The following is a 26826-nucleotide window of genomic DNA, read 5'->3' on the forward strand; positions in this document are numbered from 1 at the left end:
ACTTGTTTTATTTTATTTTATTTTTTATTCAGAAGAAAATTCGTTTCGTTTGCCACCCCACGGGTTAAAGTTTCTTTTTCTATTCCAATTGCTAAAGTTTCTTTTACCTCCCCAAGGTGTAAAGCCTCTTCGGTCACTCAAAGCTTTCATGGTTCTCTTACCACCCCATGGTGTGAATTGACGTTTCTGAAATACAATTTCATCAAAAGGAATAGATCTTTTGCCACCCCACGGAGTAAATTTACGCTTGAAAAATTCTTCGGATCCAATTTTGGAATCGTTTTCCAATTCCGCTTCTGAAACAGCAACCGGTAAAAGAGAATCCAAGTCTGGTTCTTCGTTTAATTGAGCTAAACTTGCCATTACTCCAATCAATGTAAATATCATTATAATATGGCGATTTTTAACCATCATCTGTAACATAAAAAATAATATTTTTTAACTATTTAATATATTTAAAATTGTTATCAGTAAATTTAGAGAGGTGGAACACATTCAAGAATTGATTTTTTTTTTAATGTTAAAAATGTTATAGTTTTGTTTTAGATAAGAATAAATTCTAATCTCTAATAAAAAATTCGAAATAAAGCTAAGAAATATTTTATTTTTAATTTATTCAATGTAAAATATATGCTTTCCATCTCAAAATTGTAATATCTTGCCCCTATACATCATACTTTTCCTTTAATGATGGAGTCGTGCCGGTCATCTAACTCCTACAGGGGAGGAGATTTGAATTGAAGTAACGTGACTTTCTGCCTATATGAGATGTTCCTATACAGTTAATCTGGGCCTCCTACCCTACGCCTTCCATATCTGGTCTCAAGTTTCATCTATCTAACACTTTTCTCGAGATTAAGGAAGGACCGACTGACAGCCAGCGGGCGACAGTGAGAATTTATAGGTCTACAACTTTTTCAAATTGAAAAAATAAGAAGAAAGATTAAGAAAAATTAGAAAATTCTTTAAAAATTTCCATTATACATTCTTAAAATAGACATTTAATAAAAGAAAACATAATTAAGACAATGTAATTTTGGGATACAATTTTAAATATCGACATTTTGAAACTTTCTGACTTTAAATTGTACTTTAAAATGAATTATTATTGAATTGACTAAACAATTAAGTTATAAGAAAACAAAAATTGATCTAATTTTAAATTCGTTAAAAGTATCTTAAAAATAAAACCCGAGAAAATATTTAATTATTAAAACATGTTTAATAAAATTATTCAGTTTGCTTTGATCTTATACAAAGTTAAATAAGATAAAGTTACTTTAACTTACGCATATTTCATCATCATCCAAAATGTTATTAAGAAAACAAGTTTCTTAATAACATTTTGGATGATTCAAGACGGATAAATTTAGAAAATATTGCTATTATATCATGTAACATGATGCTTATTTAAAATATTAGTTTTATAAAAATCAAGTTAAAGTATCGTATTTTATAATTGAAGCTGTCAATGGAAGTTTTTTTCATATATTACACATAAGCTTACTCATATTAATTCAATAAACTACTGTAATTGAAAAAAATTAATTAGGCTATAGGGTGGACCAAATGCCATTTAACCATTTTAAAAATTGTAGAAAAATTATTCAAAAAAACAAAGTAAATTTAACAAGTTTAGTTTATTATTCGTATTCATAAGTGTACGTGGTATACAAAGACCATTCAGAAAGGTGTAAAGAGGCATTTCTTATTCCTAAATGAAAAATACGTATATAAGTATTCTTAAATTCCCCTACAAAATGAATTATACATAAACCTATTCCTTATGTTACCCTAACGATGACACCTGACTAAGCTTATGTATCGTTAAGTTAACTAATTTATGGGCCAAGCTATAAAATTAGTAAAGTAATACAATTTCAATTACGATAACAAAATAATTTACTATTTTAAAATTTTATTTAATGAAAACATTTATTGTAATTTAATCAGAATTATTTAAAGTTTAAGAGTATCATTGAATTAAATCGTTTACTTGATTTATTATTATTAAATGACAAATAATTATAACTTATTTACACACTAAGACAAATGTTGACAACTCTTATTATAAGAATGACAAACAGAGTATTTAAATGCTAATTAAAGAAAAGAAATAAATTTATTTCGTTAAAAATTATGTTTGAAATTTTGAAAAAAAAGTTTATAAAATTGTGTGGATCAGGATTTCCTGTGGTCATAAACTAAAAATAGGTACGAGCTCTCTCTTATTAAAAGAAAATTAGGATTTTATACTGTAGGCTCACACTGGAAATTGTTTAGTGTCTCATACTTACTCTCTATTAAAACAAGTGTACAATGAAACAATTTGCAAAGTATTCTGTTTATTTCTTACTTTACGGTATTTATAAATTAAGTTTTAAGGAAAGAACATAAACAGTTAATTGAATTAGAATTTTTAAATTCAAGATATACGGAGTAAATGTAAAAAAAAATTGACTAAATTTAATAATAAAACAACTATATTCGAACCGGTTTTAGACATAGGAAACTTAGGAATTTGTCCAAACGTTAAAATTTATGAGAAGCAAGACTAATAAAATTTAATAAATTAAAAACAAAATGTTTATTTTCCTAGTTAATTTTTATTTTTAATAATTATTTAAGTAATTACATAGACATGTTATAAAGCATTGCATTACATACGTTCATATCTTGCTAAGAAATTAAAAATTCAATTTTTGACTCTGATAATAAAAGTGAATATATGAATTTTTTTATAAAATTTAGTCATAATAACTAAATTTCCTAATATAATAAGTTTATACATAGACTTGGAAAAGTAAAATGATAAATTCAGGCTTGTATTTATAGAAATACACTTGTTATGATCATTATATGTTTAGATACGTGTGGCCAGTGTTTCTTATCGAAAAATTAGTAAATTTAATTTTAAGCTATTTGTTTTATAAAATAATAAATTACCTATCTGGTTTACTAAAAAAGGAGCTAAAACAATTAGTTTATATCTTTATATAAATTTATACAAAATCTCGATTATTTTAATAATAAATTAAGAAATTTCTTTCATTAAATTCAAAAACCTGCTAAAAATGTTCTTAAATACATTATTTTATATAAAACAAGACATCAGTAATGATCTGTGGAAAATTATAATGATAATACAATAGATAGAACCGTGGGCATCCATAGAGGGAGAAAAGGGGAATCAAGCCCTCTAGAGTTTAATAAAAAAATTCACAAATTATAATTGAAGAAATGATTGAGATATGCATAACTTTACACCCTCGACCATAAGACTTTGTCATTTGGTATTGAATCTATTTGTGAAAAAAACTCCAAATATTAAATAAAAATATATTGATGTAATTATTCGTATCCAAGACTTTACCCCCTAGAAAATTTTTGTGGACGCCCTTGGATAGGACCACTTTCAAACCAGCACAAATCGTAATCATGAGAAGTGTAACATATTTGTAGGCCTGAACAAATAATTTGATTTCCCCAGACCTATAAAGTACATAAACCTATTATATTATACAATTTACTTCTCTGAAATTCAAAGTAAAAATTTATATATTTACTTTGAATTTCAGATTTGTGCTAGTTCGAAAAGTGGTTCTGTCTACTGTAAGATAATTTAAAGAATTATTTTAAAGAATAAATAAAAATATCGTATTTAAAAGTAAAGTCGCTATTACTTGATGCTATTAACTAATTATTGACAATTCTCAGTTTAATTTATTATTACTATAACAATATTTATTGTAAAGCTATGAATATGAATATTAACAGTACACATAATAGTAAGATATATTTTGACTTTTAAAAAAATGAAGGAATCCAACCAATTATTTAATCATATAAACGATGATACTCTCTTTAATCTCGAAATATCCCAATTTTTATGGTTTTGTATAAGTAATTATAATAATGAGATTTAAATAAATCTAAACAATGTGATATTTTATTATTTCATATATTAAATTTAACGAGAATTCTGGCTTAAATTCGTTTTCTTCGAAAAATTAAAAGAAGAGAGAGAGTAAAGAGAAAACAGAAACACTAAATGGAATAAAAAGTTCATTTGGTCCTACTATTCGACACAGAATATTCATTTATTCTAAAACAACTAAAAAAATATGTAAATGATAGAAAATTCATTCGTGACAACTCAGACCAAGAGCATAGAGTTGATTTGCAAATCCATTCTACGCTCTATCTGAGACAGTCACGAGTAATATATAATTGTACCTGTTTTACACTGATGATGAATAAAACAACTGTACTTTTTTTTTAACGTTTTCAATATTAATATTAGTATCATATCTAACATTTATTTACTATTATTTTGCCCCTTTTTATTTAGTATCAATAACTTATAATCCTCTCTATTTTTTTTCCACTCTATACATTAGTCCCGGGTCCATCTTACCTCTGTTAGGCCCAAGACATACAGTACCATTCTTTAATTTAAATTTCGATTTCAATTGTTAACATTAGAATAAAATTTAGAAACTAATTTTCCCTCTATATTAAAAAAAAAATTGTATTAGTTCTTTTACAATAACACAAGCTTTTCGCTTTCAAAATAAAAATAGAAAATGTGTTTAATTGAAGATAATGTTTAAAGAACGAAACTTTAGAGTTAAAACTTATAATTTGCAATTTAAGTTATTTAAATATATTGTAATTTTTGTTGTTGTTTTTTCTTTTTAATTTTAGTGGTAATATTCGTAAATTTAAATCTTTGAAATTCGATTTAAATTTTATAACGTTGTATATTTAAGTTATAACTAAGTTAAATTATAGCTTCAAAATTTCAAAATAATCGCTCCGTTATCACTCTATCGGAAAATAAACTTTTAAAATCTTTCAGTCAGAGCTATTCATTGAAAAGATTTATTCATTGAAGCAAAATAACTCTGAGGTCTTAGCTTTTGTATAAGATAGAAAATTCGAACTTACTAGTTCACAAAAAAAGCAAATTAAATACTTATATTTTCTAAGTCAACATTCATCAAAAACTTTAAAAGTTTACCTCGAAAATTGTTTTAAAATCGATATAAAATCATACCAAAAAAACATATGATTAATAAATTATTTATTTTAACTCTTATTTAAATTAAAAAAATTAATTTAACGAACAATTATTTATTGTGACATCGTAGCAATGCTCTCAATTTTAATAGTGTCTTGCCCCTGTACATCATACTTTTCCTGTTAACAATGAAGTCACACCTTTATCTATCTTACATTATAAAACTTATTTTTATTATTTAATTAAAATTAAATTGCAGGTAAATATAGTTAAAACAATTAAAAATTTTATATAAATTAATTTTTGAATGCTGTTATTAACATAGTTTGAGCTTAATTCTCTTATTAAATATTAATAATTTTACAGTGATGATACAAAATAGAAATTATCTGAAATTACATTCATTGTCCGATACTTTGAAGTTATTAAATTTGATAAAATTCGTTAGCATTGATATCACTTTATTGCATATATCATTGTATGAATATATCTAAGTGGAGAATTATCAAGTGCTATCTCTATTTATGCATAATCTCTTTATTTGAAATGATCGATTGTAGTTAATAGAATATATTATATTAAATGAATACTGCAGATTATTAATGAATATACTGAATAGATATTATTAACAGTAAATTTCACAAAGTTTAATTAAATTATTTCAACCGATTAGGAATAATTAGGCCTATATATTTAAAAACATTTTTTCTGTAGTGTAACATACATATTTTATTATTTTATTGTAATAAAGAAGAGGAAATCTGTTTCAACAGGCTGTGATTTTTTCTCCGTGTAACACACAAAAATAATATTTTACAAAATGTGAACAATACGATATTAAATTGATGAAATAATGAATAAAAACATAATAAAGTTCCTTTACAAAAAGTCTATTGAAATAGTCATATTTGTGATGCGTGTGTATGCGTAAATATCAAACGTGCTATCATCAGGAGTAAATTGCACTCATATATATCACATTCTGTAATTTATAAATGATTGCATAATGAGATAAAGTGTGTATGAACACACACACACATCTATGTAGGAAGACTTTTCAATCACCCTCAGTGGCAAATAGAGGCGNTTTAATTGTAATATTATGTTACAAGTTAATAATTTACAAAGTTTTCGCTCAATCGAATTCTTACCTGGAAGCAAATTCTTTAATAATATTCAATGATAATTAGAAATTAGAAATTTATAGTTTCGACTTTAGCTAAATTTCCATCGAAATAAACTTTATTTGTTAATTAGAATATTAACAATGGAAAATCGAAACTTAATTGTATATTAGATTTAATTAATTTTCATTAATTGATGTTAAAACTTTAAACAATTTATGGCGAATTTCAAGGCTTTTCTGAAATTAATCTTAAAACAACTCAGAAAAAATTTAATATTTAAGTTTTATTTAATTAATTTAATTAATAAAAAATATATATAAAGATTTAAGCATTTAAAGGAACATTTTTTAAATGAATGTTTTATTTTATTTTTAATAAAAACTTTAGATAAAATACCTTACTTAAGACTCACTTTTTCACATAACTTAAATTGGGTTGCATCTTAATTCAGGATACTTTTCAGTACGTTTTCCTATGGGCAAAAAGGGAAATTGACCAGGGACCCCTCAAACCAATCTTTTATAAGAAAATATTCCCCTCAGATAATTTCCTCGAAGAAAAAGGCTGAATTCAGTACTGTACTATACGTGGACTCATTTAATTCAAATTCGCATGGACCCCCAAGAAGGTATAAAGCGACACTGATACTCTTTTACATTCTAAAAGTCTACACGTTTTCCTATTTAATAAATTATATTTATTTCTAATTATCATCAAATTTCTCCAAAAATATCCTTTTTAATGTTGGAGTGCGTTATAAAGATTCAGATTGTATGTTATTACTCTGAATGGGAATGAAAATTTGAAAATATTTCTGTTAATTAAACTTTATTCTAAATTAATTATTAACGTTTTATACTTTAATAATTTTTCTAAACTTTTAAAAATTTTTTTTTTTTATATAAAAAAAGAGCTGGAGGGACATCATAAATTCGAGGCAGTACGACGGTGATAAATCAAAAGTTTATTTATTAATGGATATCAAATTTTTAAAACTAATAGCAAAATTATTCAATTTAGATTATGAAATGAAATGTTTTGAATTTCAAATGAGAAAAATTTAAATATTTAAAATTAATATTTTATTATTATTTTTTTTAAAACGCTTATAAAAAGATCTAATTGATGAAAACTTAAATCGAGCAGATTTTTGAGAGTTCAAAGTTCAGTTAGAAATTCTAAAATTAAACATTAAGAGTAAACATTTTGATAAACTTGTTAATAAGTATATATATATATAATAGCTTTCAATTTATCTCATTTAAATTTTCGATACAAATGCTAAAATCTTACATCAATAAAGCGAAACTTTCATCTAATGTGACATTAATTGTTACAATGATATAACATGTTTAAATATTTATATCAATGTAAAAATTTTAAATTTAACACTTCCTACGTCTTTCAATTGTGAAATGAAACAAATTTATCAATCGTTTCGAGTTTATTTATCATTAAAATGGCATTTAAGCTCTTAATGAATTTTAATGAAATTTAGGATTTAATTTAAGATTTGTGTCTTATATATTACAGAGGTAATTAACTATCGTGGAATATTTTATATAACTTGTAAAAAAAATCTTTTGTTTTATTCGTAATTTGGAACATATAATATAATACAGTACGGTTCAAAAGTCAGTAAACCAAAATACATTATAAAAAAAAAAACATTTTCTGTTAACTGGCTTTTGGGCCACCTTATTTATATATTAAATAAAGTCGATAATTTTATTTAATAGCGTTTTATATAGCGATTTAATTTAATTAATAATTTTAAAATTTATTATTAAATCAATGTATTAAGGAATTTTTCTTTTATTAAACCATACGTGATAAATTTGAATAAATTAATTACGTAAATTCATCTCACTTATTGATATTCAATTGATTATTAAATATGAATTTTGGCTCAGAATATATATTATTCATAAAGATTTAAACGTTATTTATAGATTTATATCGTTTAAAGTAAGTTTTAATTTAAAAAAAAAATAAATAAATAATACCCCTTTGTGTGTTAAAATGTATTTAAAAAAATCAACGAATAATTCATTATAATTATTGAATATATTTTTTTATTCACATAAATTTTTATTCAAATACAATCGAAATAATTTCTTGAGTTTTACTTGTTTTATTTTATTTTATTTTTTATTCAGAAGAAAATTCGTTTCGTTTGCCACCCCACGGGTTAAAGTTTCTTTTTCTATTCCAATTGCTAAAGTTTCTTTTACCTCCCCAAGGTGTAAAGCCTCTTCGGTCACTCAAAGCTTTCATGGTTCTCTTACCACCCCATGGTGTGAATTGACGTTTCTGAAATACAATTTCATCAAAAGGAATAGATCTTTTGCCACCCCACGGAGTAAATTTACGCTTGAAAAATTCTTCGGATCCAATTTTGGAATCGTTTTCCAATTCCGCTTCTGAAACAGCAACCGGTAAAAGAGAATCCAAGTCTGGTTCTTCGTTTAATTGAGCTAAACTTGCCATTACTCCAATCAATGTAAATATCATTATAATATGGCGATTTTTAACCATCATCTGTAACATAAAAAATAATATTTTTTAACTATTTAATATATTTAAAATTGTTATCAGTAAATTTAGAGAGGTGGAACACATTCAAGAATTGATTTTTTTTTTAATGTTAAAAATGTTATAGTTTTGTTTTAGATAAGAATAAATTCTAATCTCTAATAAAAAATTCGAAATAAAGCTAAGAAATATTTTATTTTTAATTTATTCAATGTAAAATATATGCTTTCCATCTCAAAATTGTAATATCTTGCCCCTATACATCATACTTTTCCTTTAATGATGGAGTCGTGCCGGTCATCTAACTCCTACAGGGGAGGAGATTTGAATTGAAGTAACGTGACTTTCTGCCTATATGAGATGTTCCTATACAGTTAATCTGGGCCTCCTACCCTACGCCTTCCATATCTGGTCTCAAGTTTCATCTATCTAACACTTTTCTCGAGATTAAGGAAGGACCGACTGACAGCCAGCGGGCGACAGTGAGAATTTATAGGTCTACAACTTTTTCAAATTGAAAAAATAAGAAGAAAGATTAAGAAAAATTAGAAAATTCTTTAAAAATTTCCATTATACATTCTTAAAATAGACATTTAATAAAAGAAAACATAATTAAGACAATGTAATTTTGGGATACAATTTTAAATATCGACATTTTGAAACTTTCTGACTTTAAATTGTACTTTAAAATGAATTATTATTGAATTGACTAAACAATTAAGTTATAAGAAAACAAAAATTGATCTAATTTTAAATTCGTTAAAAGTATCTTAAAAATAAAACCCGAGAAAATATTTAATTATTAAAACATGTTTAATAAAATTATTCAGTTTGCTTTGATCTTATACAAAGTTAAATAAGATAAAGTTACTTTAACTTACGCATATTTCATCATCATCCAAAATGTTATTAAGAAAACAAGTTTCTTAATAACATTTTGGATGATTCAAGACGGATAAATTTAGAAAATATTGCTATTATATCATGTAACATGATGCTTATTTAAAATATTAGTTTTATAAAAATCAAGTTAAAGTATCGTATTTTATAATTGAAGCTGTCAATGGAAGTTTTTTTCATATATTACACATAAGCTTACTCATATTAATTCAATAAACTACTGTAATTGAAAAAAATTAATTAGGCTATAGGGTGGACCAAATGCCATTTAACCATTTTAAAAATTGTAGAAAAATTATTCAAAAAAACAAAGTAAATTTAACAAGTTTAGTTTATTATTCGTATTCATAAGTGTACGTGGTATACAAAGACCATTCAGAAAGGTGTAAAGAGGCATTTCTTATTCCTAAATGAAAAATACGTATATAAGTATTCTTAAATTCCCCTACAAAATGAATTATACATAAACCTATTCCTTATGTTACCCTAACGATGACACCTGACTAAGCTTATGTATCGTTAAGTTAACTAATTTATGGGCCAAGCTATAAAATTAGTAAAGTAATACAATTTCAATTACGATAACAAAATAATTTACTATTTTAAAATTTTATTTAATGAAAACATTTATTGTAATTTAATCAGAATTATTTAAAGTTTAAGAGTATCATTGAATTAAATCGTTTACTTGATTTATTATTATTAAATGACAAATAATTATAACTTATTTACACACTAAGACAAATGTTGACAACTCTTATTATAAGAATGACAAACAGAGTATTTAAATGCTAATTAAAGAAAAGAAATAAATTTATTTCGTTAAAAATTATGTTTGAAATTTTGAAAAAAAAGTTTATAAAATTGTGTGGATCAGGATTTCCTGTGGTCATAAACTAAAAATAGGTACGAGCTCTCTCTTATTAAAAGAAAATTAGGATTTTATACTGTAGGCTCACACTGGAAATTGTTTAGTGTCTCATACTTACTCTCTATTAAAACAAGTGTACAATGAAACAATTTGCAAAGTATTCTGTTTATTTCTTACTTTACGGTATTTATAAATTAAGTTTTAAGGAAAGAACATAAACAGTTAATTGAATTAGAATTTTTAAATTCAAGATATACGGAGTAAATGTAAAAAAAAATTGACTAAATTTAATAATAAAACAACTATATTCGAACCGGTTTTAGACATAGGAAACTTAGGAATTTGTCCAAACGTTAAAATTTATGAGAAGCAAGACTAATAAAATTTAATAAATTAAAAACAAAATGTTTATTTTCCTAGTTAATTTTTATTTTTAATAATTATTTAAGTAATTACATAGACATGTTATAAAGCATTGCATTACATACGTTCATATCTTGCTAAGAAATTAAAAATTCAATTTTTGACTCTGATAATAAAAGTGAATATATGAATTTTTTTATAAAATTTAGTCATAATAACTAAATTTCCTAATATAATAAGTTTATACATAGACTTGGAAAAGTAAAATGATAAATTCAGGCTTGTATTTATAGAAATACACTTGTTATGATCATTATATGTTTAGATACGTGTGGCCAGTGTTTCTTATCGAAAAATTAGTAAATTTAATTTTAAGCTATTTGTTTTATAAAATAATAAATTACCTATCTGGTTTACTAAAAAAGGAGCTAAAACAATTAGTTTATATCTTTATATAAATTTATACAAAATCTCGATTATTTTAATAATAAATTAAGAAATTTCTTTCATTAAATTCAAAAACCTGCTAAAAATGTTCTTAAATACATTATTTTATATAAAACAAGACATCAGTAATGATCTGTGGAAAATTATAATGATAATACAATAGATAGAACCGTGGGCATCCATAGAGGGAGAAAAGGGGAATCAAGCCCTCTAGAGTTTAATAAAAAAATTCACAAATTATAATTGAAGAAATGATTGAGATATGCATAACTTTACACCCTCGACCATAAGACTTTGTCATTTGGTATTGAATCTATTTGTGAAAAAAACTCCAAATATTAAATAAAAATATATTGATGTAATTATTCGTATCCAAGACTTTACTCCCTAGAAAATTTTTGTGGACGCCCTTGGATAGGACCACTTTCAAACCAGCACAAATCGTAATCATGAGAAGTGTAACATATTTGTAGGCCTGAACAAATAATTTGATTTCCCCAGACCTATAAAGTACATAAACCTATTATATTATACAATTTACTTCTCTGAAATTCAAAGTAAAAATTTATATATTTACTTTGAATTTCAGATTTGTGCTAGTTCGAAAAGTGGTTCTGTCTACTGTAAGATAATTTAAAGAATTATTTTAAAGAATAAATAAAAATATCGTATTTAAAAGTAAAGTCGCTATTACTTGATGCTATTAACTAATTATTGACAATTCTCAGTTTAATTTATTATTACTATAACAATATTTATTGTAAAGCTATGAATATGAATATTAACAGTACACATAATAGTAAGATATATTTTGACTTTTAAAAAAATGAAGGAATCCAACCAATTATTTAATCATATAAACGATGATACTCTCTTTAATCTCGAAATATCCCAATTTTTATGGTTTTGTATAAGTAATTATAATAATGAGATTTAAATAAATCTAAACAATGTGATATTTTATTATTTCATATATTAAATTTAACGAGAATTCTGGCTTAAATTCGTTTTCTTCGAAAAATTAAAAGAAGAGAGAGAGTAAAGAGAAAACAGAAACACTAAATGGAATAAAAAGTTCATTTGGTCCTACTATTCGACACAGAATATTCATTTATTCTAAAACAACTAAAAAAATATGTAAATGATAGAAAATTCATTCGTGACAACTCAGACCAAGAGCATAGAGTTGATTTGCAAATCCATTCTACGCTCTGTCTGAGACAGTCACGAATAATATATAATTGTACCTGTTTTACACTGATGATGAATAAAACAACTGTACTTTTTTTTTAACGTTTTCAATATTAATATTAGTATCATATCTAACATTTATTTACTATTATTTTGCCCCTTTTTATTTAGTATCAATAACTTATAATCCTCTCTATTTTTTTCCACTCTATACATTAGTCCCGGGTCCATCTTACCTCTGTTAGGCCCAAGACATACAGTACCATTCTTTAATTTAAATTTCGATTTCAATTGTTAACATTAGAATAAAATTTAGAAACTAATTTTCCCTCTATATTAAAAAAAAAATTGTATTAGTTCTTTTACAATAACACAAGCTTTTCGCTTTCAAAATAAAAATAGAAAATGTGTTTAATTGAAGATAATGTTTAAAGAACGAAACTTTAGAGTTAAAACTTATAATTTGCAATTTAAGTTATTTAAATATATTGTAATTTTTGTTGTTGTTTTTTCTTTTTAATTTTAGTGGTAATATTCGTAAATTTAAATCTTTGAAATTCGATTTAAATTTTATAACGTTGTATATTTAAGTTATAACTAAGTTAAATTATAGCTTCAAAATTTCAAAATAATCGCTCCGTTATCACTCTATCGGAAAATAAACTTTTAAAATCTTTCAGTCAGAGCTATTCATTGAAAAGATTTATTCATTGAAGCAAAATAACTCTGAGGTCTTAGCTTTTGTATAAGATAGAAAATTCGAACTTACTAGTTCACAAAAAAAGCAAATTAAATACTTATATTTTCTAAGTCAACATTCATCAAAAACTTTAAAAGTTTACCTCGAAAATTGTTTTAAAATCGATATAAAATCATACAAAAAAAACATATGATTAATAAATTATTTATTTTAACTCTTATTTAAATTAAAAAAATTAATTTAACGAACAATTATTTATTGTGACATCGTAGCAATGCTCTCAATTTTAATAGTGTCTTGCCCCTGTACATCATACTTTTCCTGTTAACAATTAAGTCACACCTTTATCTATCTTACATTATAAAACTTATTTTTATTATTTAATTAAAATTAAATTGCAGGTAAATATAGTTAAAACAATTAAAAATTTTATATAAATTAATTTTTGAATGCTGTTATTAACATAGTTTGAGCTTAATTCTCTTATTAAATATTAATAATTTTACAGTGATGATACAAAATAGAAATTATCTGAAATTACATTCATTGTCCGATACTTTGAAGTTATTAAATTTGATAAAATTCGTTAGCATTGATATCACTTTATTGCATATATCATTGTATGAATATATCTAAGTGGAGAATTATCAAGTGCTATCTCTATTTATGCATAATCTCTTTATTTGAAATGATCGATTGTAGTTAATAGAATATATTATATTAAATGAATACTGCAGATTATTAATGAATATACTGAATAGATATTATTAACAGTAAATTTCACAAAGTTTAATTAAATTATTTCAACCGATTAGGAATAATTAGGCCTATATATTTAAAAACATTTTTTCTGTAGTGTAACATACATATTTTATTATTTTATTGTAATAAAGAAGAGGAAATCTGTTTCAACAGGCTGTGATTTTTTCTCCGTGTAACACACAAAAATAATATTTTACAAAATGTGAACAATACGATATTAAATTGATGAAATAATGAATAAAAACATAATAAAGTTCCTTTACAAAAAGTCTATTGAAATAGTCATATTTGTGATGCGTGTGTATGCGTAAATATCAAACGTGCTATCATCAGGAGTAAATTGCACTCATATATATCATGTTCTGTAATTTATAAATGATTGCATAATGAGATAAAGTGTGTATGAACACACACACACATCTATGTAGGAAGACTTTTCAATCACCCTCAGTGGCAAATAGAGGCGACCCATTGAGACCTAAACCTTTGGAGAACCAAGTTCAATTTAGATAACATCTTGAGAAGAAAAAATAATAATTGTTAAATATTCCATACAAAGTACACACACATTTACACATAGACACAGTGTGTGTCTGGATGTGTATGCTTCTGTTTGTAACTTAACGAAAATACAGATATAAACATTATGGGTCCCCATAAATAAGTGCGTGTATTTGTGTATATATAGGTATGTAGGTGTGTATTCATGTTTGTGACTTAACGTAAATATAAACTTTGTGGGTCTTATAAATAATTGTTACATCAGAGTCTTTTGCTCAGTTATTGTATAACCCTGTATAACTTAGCATTAAGCATCGCTTGTACTGTATACTCACTATGTATTATAAACAATTTACATAACTCAAATTAGATCTATTAATAAGTTTATTATTTTAAATATCGACAGTAATTATTAATATAAATTCCCTAATTTATTATAATTTTATAATTATCTTAAATTATTCGTATTGTTTTTATTAGTAACTTAGATTGTTAATTGTATAAACATGCGATGCTCTATTAATATAAATATAACGAAATTCGTAGTAGTAGATTTATATATATTAATTAATTTTTCATTAATTTTAATGTATAATTATCGAAATTTTCTCTTTAGCTAATTAAAAATGAAATATTTAATCATAAATACTTTAAATGTTTCAGTTATTCAAATATTTACTTATCTATTTTTAAAATTACAATCTCATTTCTCTCATCTTTACATATATTAACAGTTTGTTTAATTAATGTAAATTATAAATTGAATGCTATTAAAGATGCATTAATTAAGAATTATGCGATGATCTCTATATCCGAGTAATTAATTTTATTCTGACTTTGTTTAGAGGCTTCGGTTTCTACAAATAATCGATTAATTGTAATCGATTTTCAAGTTATAAAGATTAATCGATTAAACAGATTACTCTAAAAATTTATGAAAATAACTTTTCAGATTAGAAATGAAAACTTTTATTCAGAGGGATAATTTTAAATATTCAAAATTAAATTGTTAAAATACATTTTTTAAGTAATAACACATTAAAAAAATGAAGTTAAATTCATTTTAAAGTTTTAGAAAGTTTAATTTAACAGAAATATTTATACGAATGCTCGATAAAGTTATTTTTTCTGGAATCTTTAATAATATAATTTAAACTTAGCGATTCAGAAAATTTCAATAAACATTTTATTAAAAAATGAAAAATTAAAATTATACTCTATAAAATTATTATTTTTTAATTTTAAAATTACTCGTAATATTTTTTTCTATTTCATAGAAGCAGGATTTACAATCGAGCTAAACAAACTACAGTTTAGGGCAGTATTTTCAACGTTTTTCTAATGGTAGGACTTCCAACTTGGTAATTTTTCTTGCGGCACCCCTATTTCTCTTTCATAGAAGTTTATTTATAAGGTGGAAAGAGACATATTTCTTTCAATATTTTTGTACCAGTAAATTGTACCACCTGCCAACGTGGTTTTTTTTAATGTACTACAGAAACGAGTATTAAATACAGCAGTACACCTTACATCTACTCAAAACCCGTCAAGAAATATACATTAACCTTGATGTTCTTTATTAATGTAGAGTTATTGTGCTTTTCGTACTTTTAGTAATACTCGTAAAAAGTGTTATGGTGCTTCTCAGAACTATAGTATATTGTGGCTCCCTAGTAAGAATCTGGCATTTGGCATGTCAATTCTTATTATAATCAACAATATTAATTATTTATTATCAACTATTGTGTTGTATTGGGATATTTCGGAAGAAATTTCTCATTTTTGAAACTATTGACACAAATACAGAAATTCTATAGTCATAGAAGTAGAGAATAAAAATTTATAAATTATTATAAATGAGAATGGAAAGACTAAATTACTGTATATATAATACGAACAATAATACAAATATAGTTCCTACTTCTAAACATACTATGATAATGATTCAATATATTTAAGAGAGTAAATAATTAAAAGCTATTCAATAATAATGCCTCAAAGTAAAATTAATAAAAGTTATTTAAGTATTTAAAAAGTATTTTAAATAAGAAAACACGCACAAAAAATATTACAGTAATTTCCTTATGCAATATTAGATACTGTATTTGAAAATCAAATATGACGAACTTTTAATAGCAAAATCGCTTATGTTCCTTCGACAGTTTTAGCAATCGGAAAAAACTATTCATATATGAGGGAAAAAAAACACAGATACAAAACATCACATTAAATCATGTTCAACACATCTCAAAAAAAGTGCATATTAAATCAAAATCTCGTTAGCAAAACATGGTAAGAAATTCTCATGTTGATATGAAAGATTCTGGTTCGAATAAGATAGATCCTTATAAATTGTAATGGATTATTGAGGTCAGATTCGACTTTAATCCACGATAACCAATACACAAAAGACCAGGTCACCATAAATGACAAATAAAAGCGAAATTTTGCAGATTAAATTGCCATTATTTGCATGTAATTTGAGTAAGAAATCAAAGTTTAGATGTCAATTTTTTAGCAATCAAAAGTTTTTATACGTGCTAAATATTACAAAGAATATAAAATATTTAATTTACATTAATAAACAAGACAACTCCATGAAAAATTTGTCAGAAGAGTTGTTTTGATCGAAGATTTTATGTAGTGATGAATCGTAATATCTCTTTTATGGTTTTGTTTTACACACAGTTTTAATCTCTTAATGTTTTCTTAATCTTAATATTAAAAAGCTTTACATTCAGAATTAACAGAGAACTTTAAAGATACTTAAAGAATCTTTAAAAAAACATTAAAGTTCGGAAAATTCGCATCTGATTTTAATCAATAGAGATTACTAAATAATGTCAGAAGTTGTTAAAAGTTATTCTTAGTGCTAAAAATGTTATATAAAATGTTTTAAATTAATTAAAATAAACTGCTACATATATTTATTATAAAAAAACAAAATTTTACCAGCATATATGAATATATATATATATGTAAAAATCTAATAAAGCCAAACTCCCCGATCAAACGGAACTACACCTAATTCGGATGAACCGAAATTAGTGAAATATTGTGAAATTATAAATTGACATTATTACATGTTATGACGCAAAATAATTTAACAAAAATATAAATACCCCAGAGTAGAAATGTTGCTAATTGGGCTGCAAATTAAGAAATTTTAGACATATAAATACCTACTGTCATCTGTATGTCTGTCCCTAATGTCGAGAAAAAGGAATTATATGGATGAAAATCGAGATCAGATATAGGTGACCCCGTTAACTATATACAATCTTATGATGCAAACCGAAAGTCACGTAATTTCAATTTAAAATACTTCTCCTGAAAGGAGTTAAATAGATGACCGGCACGACTCTGGTGTTAAAGGAAAAGTATGATGTACAGGGGCAAGCCATTACTAATTTGAGGTGGAGAACGTATATTTAATAAATTTTTTAAAAAATGATTACAAATTGCAGCCTGGCATTATGACGATTTCACAACTCGTTTCTGTTAGATTATTCCATTTATATTATTCCAAAATAATATAAAACATTTTGTAAATTAATGAATAAAAGTTATAGAAGAATGTATATCTTAAAGCCAAAAGACTTCTAATTAAAATTAAATAGAAGATAAAAAATTATTCTGAAACTTTTATTATTTTAAATTAATTTTTAGTTAATAAATTGAGTGGAAACTTTTTAATTGCTGAAATATTCAGTCAGATATCCATTGCTTTAACTGTATAATTATTCAATTAAAACTATAATATATTACTTTCAAGACACAACAGGATTTAGGAGGAACTGTAGATCAATGTAAAAGTTTTATATTCTGAACTATATACTCGTATATATATATATATATTTAAATTTCCAAAGTAAATTAATGCTGCAAAGCTTTCCTTTCTTTAGAAAATAAAAATCCTGTAGTATCTAGAAAAAGTTTTTTTTTTTATCTTCTCGTGATTTAAAGTATTGCATCTTTATAATTTAAAGATAACTGCTTTGAAAAATGAATTTAAATTGCATTAATTGAGTTATAAAAAAGAATATATTTATTACTTAAAGTTTTATACAAAAACATAAACATATTTTTAAATAAATTTTATTTAAATTATTGATATAATACTTTAAAATATGAAATAATTATAATTTATATCAAGCTTTAAAACAAGAATAAATGAAAAAAATAAATGAATAAACGAATTTGAATTTATTTGGAGATTACATAAAGCAAATATTTATTATGTGTCTAAAATTATGTATCATTGTACACGAAGATAAAATAAGAATATGTACAATCTTTACTATTTCCTTTCATACATACAACTTTGCAAATAAATTTAATAAGCAAAGAAATACTTTTAAGAATTAGATTTACTTTGGATTAAATTTAAATTTTATTAATTAGTTTCTAAGTATAAGAGAATTTAGTAAAGAAGAGATTAAAATATAAATGTATATTCCTATTTTCCATGAAGGAAAATTTTATGTATTTAGGAAATAAACATGTTATTAATTCCGGAAATCCCGCTGAGAGAACCAATGCGAAACTAAACAAAGACAAAATAGAGAAAGTGAATAGAAAGAGGTAAATCAAGACGAAAGGATATTTGTGTATAACTTAAATTGTAACCGAAACTTACATTTTAAAACAATGAAAATATATTTAATGATTTATATATGTTATATACTTCATTCTAAGGAAACACATAAGTTAAATTTTCTAAAGTATCTAAACTCAATTTCTCGTTTACAACATGTGAAAAAAAATGCATTACTAAGTATAATAAATATAACAAATTTAATATTTAAATGAATGCTTTCAATGTATTACTATATATGAAAATTTTTATGTCTAAAATTTAGTACTAGTCCTTTAATTTTATTCCACATTTTAAACTCTTTTCGCCCTGTGCACACTTTCTGGGGTTTTTGAAGATTTTGAATTCCCCCACAACGGTGTGGCACCACTCTTCAATTTTATTTTATTAAATTGAAAAGAAATAATTGAAAAATGAACAATTATTACATATTAAATTCAAAGAAAATATACGCCCAAAAATTATTAAAAGTAATCAATTTGCACGATAGAAATTAAATATAAATTATTATGTTGTAATACGTGTATTACGCCGAATTCGGAAATGTTGTTCGTTTTATATTATTCGTAAAATCTGCAATTGATGTGCAATTTCATGTATTCGGCAATATTCCTGCTAAATTCACGAAATTGGTAATTGCGCCAAGGTCTATCTGTGAGTAAAATTTTTCCATAAACGGTAATGTTCATTATCATCTGAACAGTAAAACACTGAGGATATATTTTCTTTATAGTCTGTAAATAAAATCTAGCCACATAGAGTACTATAATGTCCAAAATTATATTCAAAGATACAGCATTCTATTTCTAAATTGAAAAAAGTGAGTGATTGCAGTACAAGGATAGATTTTATTTAGAAATTCAAAATATCAAACTTCTTTAGTGAAGTTCTTCACTAAAAAAAGATGATAAAAAGGATGAAAAACCGCATCTAGTGAATAAAATTGTCTGTGTATTGTAATCTGTTAATCTTCACCAAAGAAGATTCAGATTTTGAATTTCTAAATAAAATCTATTCTTGTACTGCGATCACTCATTTTTTCAATTTGGAAATAGAATTTTGTATCTTTGTACCGCATTGACCAAAGAATTTTGAATTTTTCAATGGTTTAATAATGTTTGTAATTACGACATCAAAGCGATCAGTGCCAATCTGTAGTGTTTGTGGTAAAGTTTCTGACAGGTTGTATTTAATTTTGCACATAAACGAATCCCATCTTATGCCGTCTCTCATAAGAAAAAAGTTCATTAACTTTACTTGCTCCACTACAAAAGTAAAAAGGAATATTTAATAAAATTGAAGTAAAGTGATAGTTTATGGGCTATTTTGCACTAATTTTTATACCTATAAAGTAATTTACCAAATCATCATATTTTAAAATGCACACGTCATTACACATTTATGATAAAATCTCATAACAAATGGAGCCACATACACAATTTATTTATTAATAATATAAAAGTTATTTTTAAATAAAATATCTTAACTACCGGAAAAATTACGTAACTCTTTCCTGGATGTTTTTTTTTATTGTGATATATTTTATTGTGGTTACTAAACAATTGTAAGTAACTTTTAACTTTAAATAAAATGTAAGAAATAGAATTTACTTTATTTAAAAAGTCATAATATGTTTTTGAAATGAAATAACAGTAAAAACATGTCAAAAACGGACCCTCTACAAAACGAAAAATAAGTGTCGAAACGAATCGATTTACTAATAAAATACTATTATAAGAAGAAACCTGCTTTACATATTTTTCATGTAGACTATGAATTATCATTTTCATCGATTAAGTTAATTCATTAAAAATATTAAACAATAATAATATAAATTTTTCAAATAAGAAATATTCTTTCGTAAAGTTATATTTTTCAATTTAGTTTAATTAAATAAATTCAACTCTTTTGACTTTGTCATTAAACATTGCAAATGTAAAGCTCTGTATTAACATATTTCATTTTTCTAAAATTCGCTGAACACATCATTACATTGACAAATACTTTGCTGATGCTGAACTATCCTATGTTTACCTGAAAATATATTTGTTTTTAGAATATGCCTCACTTTTCTCTGACATTTATGATGCATTTGCACAAACTAGCTCCTCAGAGAATCTTAGTAACTTTTCACAAGTTTCACTAGCAATAATAGCGGAAATAAGTTATAAAATATAGATTTTATCAATATAAATGATTGTGTGTCTTTTTTTTAAAGCTTATTCACAAAGGAATTTTCTTCACCAATCATTTCTTAAAGGAATATTTCTTGATGTATTTAGAAAAGGTTTGGTATGGCTTCCCCGAGGAGCAATCTAGTTACTCCAATGGTAAAAATTTTAAAAGTTCTATTCGTAATTTTTATTTTTTGAGCGAGATATAACACACGATAGCACTCACAACTATTTATGTTATTACTTTCACCGACAAAAATCGAAAATGGTATTTCTTTTATATTATCCATTTTTAATCTGTTTCGATCTTAGCTACATTTTTCATCAGACTTATATAATTTGTACGTCTAGTGTTAGGTCTTTTCCAATTTTTAATGTATTAAAAAAATTTTTTTTTAATAAAGGGATGAGATGATTGGATGTCTGGAGTGCAACATCGTATCCTGCAAAAAAAGGGGTAGACAATTTAATTTATACTTTTAGAGAGAGTAACTTAATTTCATTACTGAGTCTCTGAAAAGTGTTTTTCTTTCTTTAACATGTTTGCAACAAAAAGATTCTTTACTTTGAAATAATCTACAATAGTTGAATAATTTACAAAGTTTAACCAGAGCTGTGTTTTTCTTTTCTTTTTTTTTCAGTTGCATGCAATAGACTCGTGTAAAATCATCTGGAAATGGTCACAACACGTTTAAATGAACAACTCCTTTTCTTTTCACTTCAATTTTTTTACTCTTTATTGAAAATAGCATTTACACAATTCACAATATTTTACTTAATTTTCTTTTGTTTATCATCTGTTTTTAATAGTCTATATTTTGGCTAAAGTCATCACCAACTAGAAGACAAATTCTAATTAATCATCATCCGTATCCTTTATCCTATAAAATGGTTGATGTGACAGAAGTTTGGAATGTTGATGGCGAGAAACAAATCTGCTCTCTATATAAAATACTTAGCTTAAAATTGTCAAGACACATTTCTCCATCACAGGGGAAAATAGAAACGACTATAAATTGACATAAATGTCTTGAAAAAGTGAAAAAAAAGCCTTCTAGTATTTAATACAGTTATTGTTCAGCTTTAAATTTTATTTATTATTATTTTCTTATTGGTTAACATCAGAGATAATTGCTTCTAAGTTCGTCCTAATGAGTTGGCAGTATGGAGTTTTCCAAGTTTTCTTCGTGTTAAGCACGCGAAGAAAACACATATAGGAATAGGGACACTCGTGTTGTCTTACTGATACAACAACAAATTCTTATAACAAATATGGAAATAATAGATACGCTAGAACACTAGCACCTCATAGGACTTTTTTCCCTTCACTTTAATTAGAGAGTTGTTTTTAATTGTATCATATATTTTACGCTAATCATTACAATAATTTTTAAAAACAGATATCAGTACAAAATGCATTAAAAATACAGTAATTAAATATTATAAATTAAATTCCAATATTTTCTATTTAAATTAACTTTTTGTTTCTTATTAAAAATTTCCAGATTGGATAACTGATTTTTTTTTCTATTTTTTACCATTTATATTTTTTGAAAAAAACTATTTTCAGCAAATACATTTTTCTATTATTTTCTATTAAAGAATTCGAAATTATTAATATGTTTTAAATGAAATTTTTTTGTTTTTATTGTAAAAATAATGTATTTACATTGTTACATTTGAAATATTTTTATAGTAAAATAATCTAATATGTATGTAAATGTCAATTTTAATAAAAGCTTATTATGTGTTAAAAATTGAAAAAAAAATGCATAGAAAAAATTATTTTATATAGTTATAAATATTTTCATAAGTATAAGAGCTGTATAACTATAATCTTTATCAATAAATTATAATTATGGATTGAGAAAACAAAGCAAACGCGATCTGCCAGAGAAAAATGGCATCCTAAGAGGAGTTTTATATGGAAAACTGACTTTATTTACATGTTACACACGTGAAGAAAATCCGGAAATTCCACGTGGCCAGTTCGTGAACCCACGATCAACTAAGAGTATTTAGTAGTTTTGTCCATTCTGCTACTGGTGAGCTTATACATATCATTTGGCTTACAGAGAAAATCTTTTCCTGGCAAGTTAACCTTTTAAAAATACACATGCTTTAACACTAAAAACTCGTTGAACCTAACGTTTTTAAACCGTTAATTGTTTTAATTGTTTAAATTTCTAGTGTGTTTTTCTTTTCTTTCTGTGAAATGTTTAAAATTTTGCATTACGAGCACAATATTCATTCTAAAGGCATGAAATTGGCAAGTGATACTAATGTAGCATTGTACTAAATTCATGCAGGTGTTTCCTTTTTTGTTTACCGTTGTTTCAGTTTCTAAATTCAAAGTTTTTGTTGTAAGTACTTTGCTTTCTTTATTTTGTTGTGTATATTTATGCCTAATCTATCATTTAATGTCTACGTAATATCTAACTAATGTAAAATCAACGTTTAATTCTAATAAACGTCCAACTCAGTGTGGAATAATGCCCGAATACTAATACCTGTTGTAGTATTTTCTATTTAAATCCGTATTATGTAAGTAAACATCATCAGGAAATCAAGTAAACTTAAAATAAGAAGAAAATACTAAAATTTTCGTTTAATGTTTTCTAAGCCATATTTAATGAGCCAAACAAACATCAGTATTTTGTTGGAAAATAATAAAAAATTGCGGAGTTTACGAAATAGGTAATTCAAAATTATTCAATTTTATGAATTCGTTTGCCTACTTTACGAAATGAGTAGCATTCTTTGATTCGGCGTAACAAATGTACTGGCATTTTTATTAAAATTCCTAAGAATCTAATCAAAACTTAGCAAATTTTCATAGCTGATGACTACAGGATCATGCCTCATTCTTTAGCTATGTTGGCTGATTCCATTTTAGTTTAAATTCATTCGTAATGGACAAAATCGATGTTTATTATATATTCCTTTGTATTCTGTAAACATGGCACGTTTCAATTTTTCTACCTTATAGAAAATGCCCAGTTATATTTAATCTGAAATAAAATAGGCCTATAGAAAAATGATATGATCAAGCAGAATGACAATTTCAAAAATTACTACAAAACTCATATTATAAATTACAGCAAAATTCTTTCTTCAAACAGATGAAAAATGGAAGCTGTTTAAAAACAGACTCTATTTTCGGATTTAAACTTTTCCCAAATTAAGTTAAAGTGTTTTAATGATAAAAAAAAGTTTAAATTAAAATTTTTCTTTTTTTAAACTCCCAATTTTCTTCTCTAGAGATTTTTTAGTTCTCGGAATAGACATTAACTTTAAAAGAAGCGATATATTAGAATTAACGAAGTTAATTTTCAAACGTTACAAAAACATTTTCGCATAAAGGCTACATCAATATTTTCTTAATACAAACGTGCTTTTTGCATTTATCTTATTTTAAATATTAAGATGTAATATTTTATTATTTTTTTTATTACTTTTAAGGGCAGTATTCATCCTCGTGAGACAGGTTCTATTCTCTACATTTGTTTACGTCTTCAGAGATCATATCTTTTCTCCAAACTCGATTCTGGATGTTTTCTCACGACAATTCTCTAGTCTTACAGAGACGAGTGGATAAGTGCCTCTCGACCCGTTTTTCGTCTGTAGTGCCCATTTTATTACATCTAATATAAACGAGTGGATGCTACTCGCTCTATACAATAGCATCGAAGAACTTATGCATATCGGGAAGCAGTATTTAGAGATAGAGATAACGCTTTTAATTTTTACTTTCCCAGTTCTGTTATATATAACAGAGGAAAAGTTTGGAGATCTGTCAAAAATGACTCCCGAAAATTTTTACATTTTTGACTCGGTACCTTGAAACGTTTACGTTTTATTTTTTCTTTGTATATGAATGTGTGTGTGAGGAGCACGATTTTGTTGACCTAATTTGAAGCTTAATAACTCCCATGATTTTTGTCGAAAATTTTTGTAATTTTGCAAGGAGGTTTATGTACTAGAAGAATTTATGCAATTCTATTTTGGTGGTTAAAGGTCGACGGGGTAGGGAGATACAGATGGTTATGTGTCATATCTCATAACAGATGGTGCCACACGCAGTTTTAAATGTTGTCGGGAAAGTTACGAAACTCGTTGATGAATTTTTTAAAGCGGCTATTTTACATTTCACTTGGAAACGATACTGCACGTCATTTTCTAATCACTATAGCTCAATTACTCAACCATTACATATGCCATTAATCCTATCCATTACTTCCAACCATTTGTGTCTGAAAATATTTTCGAAGTATTGCCATTTAATTTCCACTTAACTAAGCACAGACTCTTTACAAACTGAGTTATTGATACTTTTATTTGTTGAGATTTCTAGATTGTTGAGCTTTAGAATTGTCAAAAATATATTTTAGCTTTAGAATTGTCAAAAACTTCATGTCTTTGTAAAAACCACACGCATTATTAGATCTTCGTGGTTTCTTTATCACGTGCTTTATTATTTTGTACTGTGTATTTTAGAAAATGTAACAGTTTCATTCCTTAAAATTTTGTACTGTATTGCTGCGTAGGTAACATTTCTTTTTTCCTTTTTTATTGCCCCATTTCTAGAGAAAATTGGACGAAAGAAATGAAAGAATTGCAAAGTAGACGAAAAAAAGACTTTATTCAGACGTTATTGTCTGTATTAATTTCTATAAAAATGCTTAGTTTTGTCATTTATAAACTTTTTAGTAGCTTTTTACTAAGTAAACTTAAATATGCTCATATATATTTTCACGATAATAAAAATGAGATGAGATAATGTTCGAAAAATTTTCGTGAAACAGTAGAAAGTTAATAATACTGTGGGTTGTTTTATATAAAATATTATTATGGTTAGATATAATCACCAGCTTAATTTAATGATTTAGATTTTAAAAAATCGAAAAAATTACAATAAATTTGACTTGAATTCTCATTAATATTCTCACTCCGAATCGTAAGAATATATAGCCTAACATTTTATATAAATACCATTAGTACAGTCTATGTTGTACAGTGTTCAATACGAACACTAAACATTTACGCTACATATATTAAAGTATATATACACTTTAGTATATATGCATAGGTGCATAAATTAAAATTAAATTAGAATAAGTAAGCAATCTAGTTTCCTGATTATTGTAACCTCTAATAACCCGTTAAATAACCCACTAATGATCTTCCTTCATCTATTGTTTCTAGATTATAAATAGCTTCGAATTCTCTGATGTTTTTTTTATGTGTAATAATTTGAGTAATATTAGAAATTTTGTTTTAAAAATCAGTAAATTAACATTAATATTTTAATTTTTAGCAATATTATTTTGAATACATTTCTAATATTACAATTTAATTATTCTATAGAATCTATCAGCTATACTGAAACGATAATAGCAGAGAAGTATAAAATATAATTTTACCAATAAAATTACGAATTATTCTTAGAATAATAAAATAAAATGAAATTTGTAGACAAACCAAAATAAAGTTTACATTAATTAGATTAATATATTTTTATTAATATGTAACTCCTATTCATTTATTTTATTAATCAATATTTTAAAAATTAAAAAGTAAAATATAAATTGTCAAGAATTTTTCAATGTATGACTTACTTCTTTTGTATGTTGTC

The 26826-nt window shown here is 24.9% G+C and overlaps 1 protein-coding gene across 1 annotated transcript; it reads right to left on the bottom strand.

The window, feature by feature from the left end:
- Window positions 1–10: 10 nt before the first annotated feature.
- On the bottom strand, window positions 11–26826 carry LOC111641577. The gene is made up of 3 exons (XM_023387753.1): window positions 26810–26826; window positions 8320–8691; window positions 11–414 (listed from the first exon to the last, which is right to left on the bottom strand). The coding sequence occupies exons 2-3, from the start codon at window positions 8689–8691 to the stop codon at window positions 25–27; spliced, it is 762 nt and encodes a 253-aa protein (XP_023243521.1). The 5' UTR covers window positions 26810–26826; the 3' UTR covers window positions 11–24.

Source organism: Centruroides sculpturatus, unplaced genomic scaffold, assembly GCF_000671375.1.
Source record: "Centruroides sculpturatus isolate CEXI.00-Female unplaced genomic scaffold, Cexi_2.0 scaffold1390, whole genome shotgun sequence".
Classification (NCBI taxonomy): Eukaryota; Metazoa; Arthropoda; class Arachnida; order Scorpiones; family Buthidae; genus Centruroides; species Centruroides sculpturatus.